This window comes from Sus scrofa, chromosome 2, assembly GCF_000003025.6.
Source record: "Sus scrofa isolate TJ Tabasco breed Duroc chromosome 2, Sscrofa11.1, whole genome shotgun sequence".
In the NCBI taxonomy this organism is placed as follows: Eukaryota; Metazoa; Chordata; class Mammalia; order Artiodactyla; family Suidae; genus Sus; species Sus scrofa.
Window position 1 is genome coordinate 101,088,210 of NC_010444.4, and position 12,115 is coordinate 101,100,324.

Consider the following 12,115-nt stretch of genomic DNA (forward strand, 5'->3'; position numbering starts at 1 on the left):
TCTTTATGTTGACACAGCAACATAAACACACTGAGATATTCAGTGATGACCGATAAGCCTGAAAGCAGTCAATTCTCTTTTCATCTACAGCCAATCTGAATCAATGGGCCTATGACAGCTACTCCTGGTGGAACCTATGCTAAAACTTTTTGTAGAAAAACATCACAGAGGCTTTGTGGTCTGAACAGAATCTGACGGAGAAAAGACTTAAAGAATAGTTATTGAAAAAAGAATTTACTCCATTCAAGCAAGTTTTTAATAACTTTTGATCCATTGCAAGAACCCCAAAGTGCCAGTATATGAATGCATAATTAGGTAGGAGAAAATTCATTACAAAGTGAATTTCGGTTCAACTTGACAAGCAAAAAATTCTCCCATAGCTGCTTTTGAGAAAATTATTATACCTTTCATCAAAATGTTGCCAATTCTGCATTTCTGTCAATAGCATTTAACATATTTATTTAGGTTGTCTGTTTTCTACCTCACTAAAGTAATAGAGACCTTTACTTAAATTACATCATTGTTAACTTAAATAATACATACACATATAATCTCTCTGTATCTAAGAGAATCACTCTTGGCATCCCCACTGTGGGAGCCACAGAAATGCACCACTCACATCTCCTATTGCAGTTAGCATGGGGAGTGAGGCCCCAGCTGTCATTCCTTTGCATCTGCCACTGCATTTGTGCTCAGATCATGCTTCTCCCAAGCAGATTTCAGCCAGTGTCTGAGGACAGTAGAGGTACTAGTGCCAGCCACTCAGGCAGACATCAGGACATGAGACTCTTCTGGTGTGTGACTTTAGCTCAGAGAATTAACATTGGCCTTGTCAACACCTTCCAGGAACTACTTTGCTGTCTGAAACTTTCTACCCAATTCTCCTTCCCTCCCCTTTCACAGATAGTGGATCAGCAGATGGGTCTGAAGGTTTGCCTGCCTTTCCCTGCCTCTTTATCCTCCATGTGCATTTCTCCTGCCAAACCTCACGTACTTCTAATCCCATCTGGGTACCTGCATGGAGGATATGAACCGACATACTCACTCCGAAGAAAAGATAAGCATGGCACCTTTCTATAAATACCTAGGCCACACTGTCTTCAAAGAGAAAGTAGCAGAGCTAATGTTGATGCAAATTAGCAATCGATTTAGCTGGGCCCCCAAGCTTCCTTGGGAATGTTTTTTGTATCTGTGATCTATAATCTCCTCCTCAGTCTCTAGTCATTGTCTCTAACCATATCTTCCCTCCTTTTAATTATCCTGTCCCTCTACTGCAGCCATTATTAATAACCTAAAGTAGTTCTCTATTCCTGTCACTTCTTTGCTTGAAGGCTTTGATGATTCCCTCAACTCTAGCAGTTAAAGTCCAAATTTCTAAGCCCTTGGACACTCTACAACCTAAATACAGTCAACTTCTTCTCAAGTTTTAACTAGAAGAGGGCTCTCTTCCTCCAAGGCTAGAGACAAGAGGCAAAGGGATGATAGAGACAAAACTGAGGTTTAGGAACAATTGGCTGGGAGGTTCATATTAGGTGGCTTTGATTTTCCTGGTAAATAGGTGGTGGCAAGCTAGCTGCTGAGAGGGATATAAGGAGTTGAAGAGGGGAGATAAGTATTGTGATAACCACAGTGAAAATTCACAATGAAATAAAAATTCTGTGGCGCAGCACTCAAGGACTTTTTGACCTATATAGCATTTCTTTAGTAAATTTTTAATTTATTATAAGTAGATGCTTTTCACAAAGCAGATGCTCCAAAATATTGTTGAATGAGTCAAGTAAGCAAAGCTCTAGAGAAGTAACCAGTTCAGAACATGTATATGAACCAGGATCTGAGCACCATCACTTAGAGTTCTGTGCCTCTGTGCCTTAGATTCCTTTTAAAAAAAAAATAGTGGTAACACGGGTACCTAATTTAAAAGGTTATCATAAAGATTTATAATTAAATGGGTCTGTAATTTACTGAAATTATGCCAGCCACGCGGGAAGTGCTTTGTTTTCTGTCATCATTATCATCAGTGCTTGTCCAGTAAACAAAGAGCTAATAAAGAACCAATTTTAACCTCAAGGTACAAACCTGTAGTTATAAGACTTAATAGATTCTGGGGATCTAGTGTATATTTGGTGATTAAGGTTCCTAATACTGTATTATATACTGGAAAGCTGCTAAGTAGATCTTACATGTTCTCATCACAAAATAGAAACAGTAATTATGGGAGGTGATTTAAGTGTTAGTTAGCGCTATGATGGCAATCATTCTGAATATGCAAGTGTACCAAATCAACACGTTGTGCATCTTAGACTTACACAATGTATTAGGTCAATTATATCTCAATAAAGCTAGAAGAAAACTGACCAGGAATATGGTGTAGTAGATAAAGTACCAAATAGAGAATCAGAAGGCTTCATTCTACCTTCCAGATGCCACTTAGCCTCTGTGACCTTGGTCATGTCATTTTGCAGCCTCACAAGTACATGTCTCTAATTACATAGCTGAAATGAGTGTCAAAGGAGAAGATTTCTGTCAAAGTATATACCATCACGGATAACATATGTGAAGTTACCACACAGAAAATAATAAACATTTATGGGTTTGTCTGGTTCATGTACCAAAGCCCTATAACCCCTGAAAACCCTGAGGATCAAAATGTCAAATTTATATATCCTAAGTACATTTTAGACAATTTCTGTGCAAAAAAAACCATGATGCTTTAGGAATTAAAAATAGAAGGGAAGTCTGCTCCTGTTTGAGAAGATGGTCATGGTAGGGTAGAATCACTGAATCTGAGGCCTTTGGGTAGAGGTGAGAATAAAAGGTTTTCCAAGGAGCTAGAGCATGAAAAATTTTTTTAAAACCCCCACATTTGAATGTCACAATATACGTAATGGCTTAGAGGTGTGTATTCATAAAATCAGCTTCCCCCTTTTCTTAGGCCCACCTCTTCATAACCAGGCAGCCTGCTGCTGCATCAGGAATTTACTGCCATGAACAACTATAAACATTGTGGTAATGGCAGCACTGCCTGAGAGCGGTCATTGGAGAGTATAGTGTGTGCAGTTCAAAGCCAGAGACAATATTTCCTACTCTCTACACACCACAGGGCTCAAACACTATAATCGGATACAGTGGAAAGCCACTTTAATAATAATTATTGTTAAAAGCGAACAATCAACTCTACAGATCAACGGCTCTTTTAAAACACGCTTTCTAATCCCTATTTCCTCTCAGATGTATGGTTACTGTCCACCTGGAAAGGCCCCAAAGTGATAGCCAGAAATCTGCCACTACCACCCCTTCTGCTGTTCCTGCCATCATATTTAATTGTGTTTGCTCAACTCGAAGCCAAACTCATATGCAGTATATTTAGATAGTTAAAATAGCATAGCATTCCACTGTATTCACAGATTATTTTCAACACCACAATTCTTGGGAACTATTCTGGAATAAATAAGGTAAAGAGAAAAGAAGCAACATAAATTTGTTCCAGTGACAAAGAAAACAATATCAAAATGGCAATCTGGAGATTCGCCATGAATGAAGGAATATAGAATATTCCTTTCGGTGAACTCTCCTGCAAATGCAATCACCATCTCATTCGATAGTCTGGATTTATTTTAAAGTGAGTAAAAAAGAAAGCAAGAAAGTAACAGTAAGCAACTGTGAAAAGTACCTTTATTATTTCAAAAGATCAATGTAAAATCACTGTACTTACTCTTACATGGCATTAAAGATAAAGGTGTATAACTGATAAATATGTTGGTTTTCTGAACCTCTAAGGAGTCTTTTATTTTCTATAATGGCAAACTTCCTAAGTTGAGAAACATATATCATAAATATATACTCAGGTTCTCTTTTCTGAGGACTTAGCTACTACATATTTCTTTAAATGCCTTGAAAATCACAGATTTACAAAAGCTTGGTTGGATATTTTTGTCCACTAACTCCATCTTAAATTTTTCAACTTAAGTTAGTGTCATTTAACAAATACAAACCCTACCACCCAAAAGTCAAATGGCTTATAAATCGTGAAGTAAAGAACAGACTGTTCCTGAAGAAGTTATGGCTTGATTTGGATCAATTAATTAAAAATAAAGATCAGTGTTTTGTGCTTTTCATCTGAGCTCAACTTCACATGGTAATAAAAACAGGAATTTTAAACATATAAAGCTTAATCAACCTGATTTTCATCCAAATTTGGAAAATGAAGAGAATGAATATGCATATCAGCAATTTTTTACTTGAAATTTTCCAGGGCACACTTCTTATTCCAACATGACTACTTATCAAACACCATGTTTAGAAAATGTCTACTCTGCATTCACTCATCAAGTGCTGACTTTTTCTCTGCATTCTTATTTCTCATTTGTTCATTAATTCAACCAATATTATTACTCAGAGCCTGCCATGTATCCAAGGGCTATTCTAGGTACTAAAAACAGTTGGAATTGGACAGCCAAGGCACTATTCTCATGGGTTTTACTTTCTACTCTGGAGGGCAGGAGGAGGGACAGTGCAGGATTGAGACAATAAATAAACCCAAATGATGATTTCAGGTAGAAATAACTCAAGGGAGGAAGTACAACTGACTTGGATGGTCACTTTAGATGGGTAATAAGGAAGGGCCTCTCTGAGGGGGTAATATGTGCCCCAGATAGGCAGGACAGCATCAGTCATGGGAAAAGCTGAGGGCACTACAGGTAATAAAACCTTCAATGGGAAAGAGCTTGGAGAATCAAAGAACAGTAAGAAGGCAATGAACTTTGAACACCATGAATGCAGGGAAGGGTTTTGAGGTGAAGCCTGATAGTGAACAGAGTGAACATCCCAGCCAAGACTCAGGCTTCCACTTGACCAGCAGCCACTGAAGATCTGTCCTGCCTTTGGAGCCAGCACAGAATCAGCTTGTGAAAAAAGGCCAGTGGTTTCTCAGATACAGTTATTGTTGGCACCACCTTATCTCCTCTTTCATGTCCCTGAACCATCCCTCAGGTGCTCATTTCTTCAGTCGTTAACTCCCAGGTGGCTTACCTGGTCTTTAGAGTCCCACTTTCTCTTTTTCTCATTGTTTGTCTTACAGACCCATGGACCTCATTGGCTGGTCTCTGACCAATACTTAATGATTGGTTTAGGCCTGGATTTCACATAACCTCCATATACGTAACCTCAGGCATAATGTGACTGCTCCATCTGCCACCTCCAGCTCCCTACTAATCCTAAATAACTTTTACTATTTCCTTACCTGGCCAGACACTAACACTATGTTCTACCAGTGCCATGAGTTTTCTAAGTATGTACTGAATTTTCAACTTTCAACAACACTTCATATCCTTAAACACTCTCTTGATTATATCAACACTCTCTATGAAGCAGATACATAATTATGATGATTTAATTTTAAAAATGAGAAAATCCAAAATGGAATAGTTTAGATAACTTTCCTAAGGTAAGCTCACCATCACTGGATTGGCCTGAAAACCCAGGAGTCCTGCTTTCCCACCTCCATCCTGTTCTGAGGGGTGAGGGAGGTTTGGTTCATTCAGGGTATTAGAGTCTTGAGAGATTAAGTCCAGAGATGGTCTGCTTTTTATATGGAATTGGAAGACCAGTCATAAAGGAATTTAGGGGGTGAACAGAAAGTATTCTCTTCTTTTTGACATTTTTCATAGTTGTGTATTTGAGTTCACCTTTCTTCATAACACTGTGTCCCCAGACAACGTCTGTAATGCCGTATGTGTACTCGACCAGAATGTATAGATAGATTAGTATAAATATATTACCAATTAAAGGAGAAAAAAAGGAAATAAGTGAGCTGCTTAATTAGTGAGTTTGCAAAAAGGAACTGAACATATGCAGCTGAGCTACTCTAGATTTTTTTTCTTTGGCTCTGCATACCCACAAAGATCATGGTTATATATTAGAAGTATCACTTTTTGGACGTAGAATAACATATATCACTCATTTTAAAAGCTCAATGGTCTCATTTTCAAATATATACTTTCAAATAACCATGTTGTCAAAAATTCAATGCACTTTTTTTTAAATCCAGCATTTCAGATAATTCCAAACAAGACAATTTCTCAGAGAAAACAAAAGAAAATTTCCTTACCAGGTCAATATTAATCAAGTCACATAAATAACATTCTTAAAGTAAATGAGAACATGCTAAAGGAGATTAAAAACTCTCAGGTGTCTTTCATCCTTCTAAGACAGATCAATTATATTCATTGTGGCTTGTGGTATGTGGTAGTTTAGAAAAGAATGCTTTACATACCATTCTTTAAAAATCTAAGGTTCTTATTAAGATGAGATTCTAGCTGTTTCTATTAAAAATTCATGACTCTTTTCCAAGAGAACTGTTTTGACCTGCTACTTTTGGCTAAATTTGTCAGAGTTCTCTTTTCCCTCCTCATTCCTGCATGTAAAATCTCAGAGAACTAGACTTTAATAGCTAGCAACCTAATTGAGGCATATCTAAAGTTGTTAAAAAATAACAATATGCAATTCTTGGTTAAAACACAAATTCACTTAAAAAACACAGTAAGTTTTAAAGGATGTGTTGCCCCTAGAGTAGCATTTAGTGGGTTGACGTAGCAATTCACAGATGAAAAAACTTAGCAAAAATACAGTTAAGCTACATGAACTCAAAACTTTCCAAATAGAAGGGGGAAAAATGACTTACCTTTCCTCTTTTGTTTCCAGATAGTTAATATTGTGTAAACATCATGTGGCCATAGACTCAACAGAAGAACTGGCCTCTCCTCCACTACCCCCACCTCCCATTTCTCCAAGCAACTTTGGTACAGGATAGGAGTACCGATGGGGAACTTGTGCTTTAATAAGGTGCATTCTGAGCTAGTCCTGCCAGATGGTAAGCTTGCTAGGAGAAGACTCTGTCCTTAATGAGGAAGTTTCTGGATTGTTGAGCTTTGTCCATGATGGGTGGGTGAGTTTCATTTAAGGGTGATACATTAGCAATACCATTGTGACCACGCCTCTAAGTTACACCTTTTCTTGGCAATAAAGCTCCTTTTTTGGGAAACTTACATCTGGTCAATATTGGAATCTCTCTCTCAAGATTATTTTCTTAAATGCACCCAGATTTCTCAAGGATGCTTTCTACTGTGTCATGGTCCTTATTGTCTTTCATGAAAAATGATACTTAATATTTTTTTCAAAAAAATAAGAAAATATACATCACAAAGATCATATAGAAGATATATGAGTATAAGAAAACAGATGATACCTGAATAATAAAAGGAATCACACATATATATCTTATGTAAAAATATGACACTTAATAGAGAAAAGCAAACTTAATATTTACACCTTACTGTTTTCACTGAAAACTTTGAAAGGTATGGGGAAAAAATGTTAATTGATCCAAAATAAAATCAAAATATTTATATTTTGTGCATAATAAATGACATGTATAATAGCCTCCTAGGCTGAAATCACATTAACATTTTAGTGGATATTGTCTTGAGTGTATGTGTATATGCATGTACATGTGTTTATAGTAATATGCAACTGAGACTATATTAAGACAGTGCCAAAATAACTAGCTGAAAAGCAAAAAGTGCAATCATGACAGTTTTACTTATATGTTTCCCCTGATTAGAATAGTTGATTTGGCTTGGCATTTTGCATGCATCCATTAAATTGTTATAAACAAAGGTATATAGTATTATAATGGCATTCAAGTCACTAACTTTGATGTTTACAAAATACTCAACTATTATATACACAAAGTCAAACATAGTTAAAATTCAGACAAAAATAAACCCATTTCATCTCAGAAAAAAATTTCCTACCTTTTGAAAATGCTTACTGTGGAAAAGCAGCATTAAGAAGAAATCATACTTTATATAATTTTACATATATATATACACACACACACACATATACACATGCACACACATAAAAGAAATATCCTTTTCCTCCAACCAGATGCCCCAAATCCCCAATTTTATTACCTGTTTTTTAGCAGTACACTGAAGGTCATCTTATCCAATCCTATATAATTTGGCAGCAAGTTTGACCAATTCCAGTTCCATTTTGTGATGGCTGACTGTTGATAAATGAGAAGATGCTATTGTTAGTTATTAATCAGAGTTAATATGATCAGTAAATTAAAGCTCCAGCTGTGATAGACTAACTAAGAAGGAGGGGGTTCCAGAACAAGGACTTAGACAGATAACATCAATCATGTCCACAGAAGAAGGTTTTTATTCCAATAAGACAGCAATTAATTTATAAATCCATTTGGGGATGTAGTCATTATTTATAAAAATATAAATCAATTTCTTGAGTCGTTATTCTTCCAAGTACTAATGGAATTTGCCCAACAAGTTTCTCTGAAAGGGCAACTCTGAAAAGCAAAGCAAAATAATTGGCAACTTTTTCATATATCAGTTTATAAGGGGGAGAGAGGGTTAGCACCCAGAAGTTTGATTTAAAAAGCAAAGATGGAAGTGCTATGGTTCAAATTATAAAACACAGCTTAATTAGAGTATGTTATTCATGGTTTTGCTTAAGAAAATGCTTTAAAGTGGAAATTCTAAGGACCTGTAAATGTAAATAACATAAACAATTCTTTTTTTTTCTCATTTAATAGACAATTTCACAACAGAGTAAGGAGAAAAATTACTGTGAAAGATAATCTCATAATTCAGAACTGAATACAACATGCCATTTATTTAAATGAAGTGAGGATAATTTAACAGCTACAATGATTATTTATGGTTGGGGGAATCTAATGTATAACACAGGAAGGCAGCCAATAAACTCAAACTTATACAATATATTTGGTTTTCAAGTATTATGGATGCTTATATGCCTTAAAACTAAATAGTTTTGATAATAAGAGTCTGGGCCGATGTTTAAAATCCACCAAGAACTATGCCCTGTCACCTGCTGATTAATGGAGCACTACACTCCTGTCATAGAGCAGGAGAATTCTGCCCCAGGTTGTCAGCATTTGAAGGTCTTATTCTACTACAGTATTGATGAATGTAGACTAGGGCTGTAACAGGCATGGTAAAAATATTATCTGCATCCCGAATTAGGCCATTGTCTTAATTCTTATTTTCATCAGAGCTCTAGGTCAAGCAATCCTTCTCTTCTGCCCTGTTAGTTCAAATAGTCTGTCAGGAGGCTACTGGGGAAAAGAACCAAAAGAATGAACAAAGCAAAAGCAACTTTAAGTTTCAAGTACTTTGGCAAAAAAAAGATGATCTTTTTAATTTAACTATGAAACATGAAAAGCTTAAACAATGGCATAATCTGACATTTAAAAATGTGTGGTGTTTTATCACATTGACTTTATTCCAAATATTCTGACTTTAAGATCATTAACAAATTCATTTATATTCAGGAATGCGTTTAGGGTTACAGAACAGCAAACTTACCTCATTCCACTTAAAATGGAGACTCAATGCTCCAGTTATAATGAATTTTAAACTTCTATAATTTACCTGAGCCATTAGATAGATTCATAAAGATTGCAAAGTGTTTCGTGAGTGTGTGTATTGAGGGGTAAAAGACAAAGAAATGCCAGGTTTCTCGAGTCTTCCATAGACACAGCCAGAACAGATGTTCCCTCTGCCCACAGTGAACTGACCGGGTCAAAAGTTAAATTCTACAGACCAAACTCATGAATCAGTTTGACAAATAGAAAGAAGGTAAAATAACTTTTCCAAAGACGATTTGTGCCGACCATGCAAACAAGAGCGAGGCCTTTTGCTTCCTACCCCAAAAAGCTTAAGAGTAAATATTCAAACACAGAGCACTTTTTTTCTCACTTATGCAGAAAACCACAAATACCACAAATTTTAATTAAATTTACTATTTAATTTCCACATACCTGATCCAGCATGTTTTCACTAAACACCTTGTACACATGGAAAGGGTTAAAGGCAGAGGACTGATCTTCCACACTCAAGGTCATTTTTAAAGGTCGGATGGGTAATGGCTTTTCCTCGGAACCATTTATAGAAAACAGCTGTTCTTTTAAATATTCCTTCAAGGGGAAAAAAAAAATGTACAAGTCATGATGGTAGGAAGCATATATTCTCTTTAAGAATAAACTGGTCAGTATCCAAATCTATCTTTTCAGCACAGTGGCTAGCTTACAGCATATTCCTTGCCTCAGGACAGAATACGTTTTCAGAAGAAACATAGCAGAGTACATACCAATCAGGATTGCAATAAACCCATCGAAACAGGTTCACCTAATATATAGAATAGACTGGAAAACCACTCAACATATTCTCACATAATGGATGCATGCTTGATATATCAGAATCTTTTAAATAGGCATTGTCTTGTGATCGGCTCACATGTTAACATGTCTAGTTACCACAGCTTAACTCAGGTGCGTGACTACTCACAGTACAAGATTCAGTAACTGCAGTTGCTACTTACTTCATGCTCAGCAGAGTGCTAAGTATTCTGATGGTTCACTATAAGCAAACTCCCTCTATCTAAAATTAATTATAATGTAAGCTCCTAAACTCTAGTTTTCTTGCTCTGGACTGAAAAAAATCGAAGTTCAATAGAAGCTCAAAATACGTAATTTTAATTTTACCCCCAACTGCTGGTGACAGATGGGGTGGAGGGAGTCAATCTACCATATTATACCTCATTTTCCAGCCATAAGTTAAAAGGTGGATAATCCTAATTTATTTTATAAGACTTCTTCTGGAAGATGATAAATTTAAATGACTTAGTTTTCCACAAATTATCAAATGCTTACTATTAATAAGCAGGTCATTTGATAAATAATATAATAGAAACGTCCTTCCGACTCACAATATAATTTCATGGTTAGGACTTAGGTTAAGAATGTTAGAGCTGAAAAGGACTTCAGAAGTCTTCTAGAAAACCCTTGCTACTCAAAGACCAGCCGAATGAGCTTCATTTGGGAACTTATTACAAAAGCAGAACCTCAGGCCCCATCAAATCAGATTCTGCCTGTTAACAAGATTTCTCAGGAACTGGGAGGCACAGGAAAGTTTGAGAAACTCTAGCCCAGACCACATTTAGTGGTTGGCTCTGAAAAGTCAGAGACAAGCTTGAGGTCACACAGAGAAGCATCAACTGGTAAACCACACCTCAGGTCTCAGCTTTTCCCTGTGTCTTTTTGTGTCTCTGTAACTTCATGGATAGAGAATGCCCACTGTACTCACCCACTGTACTCACTGTGGAATGCAAATTTCAGATTCTAAAACCCCACAAGTAGAAAGAAATCACTGCTTAACCTTCCATAAACCTGCTCATTGTGGACTTCAGCTTTTTAGAATTATTGAGTCTGTAGCATCTGACAGAGATACATACACAGACTCTCACTAAATGTTATTAGATAACAAAGCTATCAGAAAAGAATCGTATGTCCAGATTTACACTTTTGGTTAGAAATAAAGTTTTTCTCTACCATGATTGCTGAAAGTAAAATTTTAAACAGGCATAAAACATTCCCATTTCATTGTAAAACTGCTTCGGCTACTAACAATCATTCTCACTGATTTCCCCTTACCTGGCTATATTCTGGCTTTTTTGTTGTTTCCACAATTCAAAAAAGAGAAAGTGCTCTGTTGCAAGCTGTGAATACAACGGTGTTTTTCTCCCTTCTTGATTTCTCTGACCTCTCAACCACATTGACACTTACCACTACCCCTTCTTAAAAGCCTCAAATTTCTTGTGGCGCCACCTTTTTTTTTTTCCTTTTAATGGCTACACCCGTGGCAGGCCAGGGAATGAAACCGAGCCACAGCTGCAACCTACATGGCAGCTGCTGCAATGCTGGATCCTTTAACCCACTGTGCCATGCCGGGGACTGAACCCTCACATCTGCAACGACCTGAGCTGCAGAAGTTGGACTCAACCCACTGCCACAGTGGCACCACTTCAACCAGATTTATTGCTGCAGCTGTCTATTTCTTTAGGAGAAATTCATTCTTCTATGAACATCCATTCTTGAACATACTCCCTCTGCAGTTACATCAGAGCTCCTTTCTCCATCCATGGTTTCCCTGTTGCTCTCCCCTGAAAAGATCCACCAGTCTCATGAGCTCAGCTACCATCCTCATTGAAAATGACCATCCTATAGTCACAGCCT

At 36.8% G+C, this 12,115-nt stretch overlaps 1 protein-coding gene across 5 annotated transcripts in view; it reads right to left on the reverse strand.

Annotated features, from left to right (window-relative positions):
• KIAA0825 (KIAA0825 ortholog) overlaps positions 1-12,115 on the reverse strand; it is a 356,819-nt gene that overhangs the window by 153,045 nt on the left and 191,659 nt on the right. For all 5 annotated transcript variants that reach the window (XM_021085379.1, XM_021085381.1, XM_021085380.1 and 2 more), the window contains 2 exons: positions 9,863-10,018; positions 7,974-8,068 (listed from right to left, as the gene is read on the reverse strand). In XM_021085379.1, coding sequence (XP_020941038.1) covers positions 7,974-8,068; positions 9,863-10,018 — 251 coding nt within the window. The remainder of the gene's footprint in view (positions 1-7,973; positions 8,069-9,862; positions 10,019-12,115) is intronic.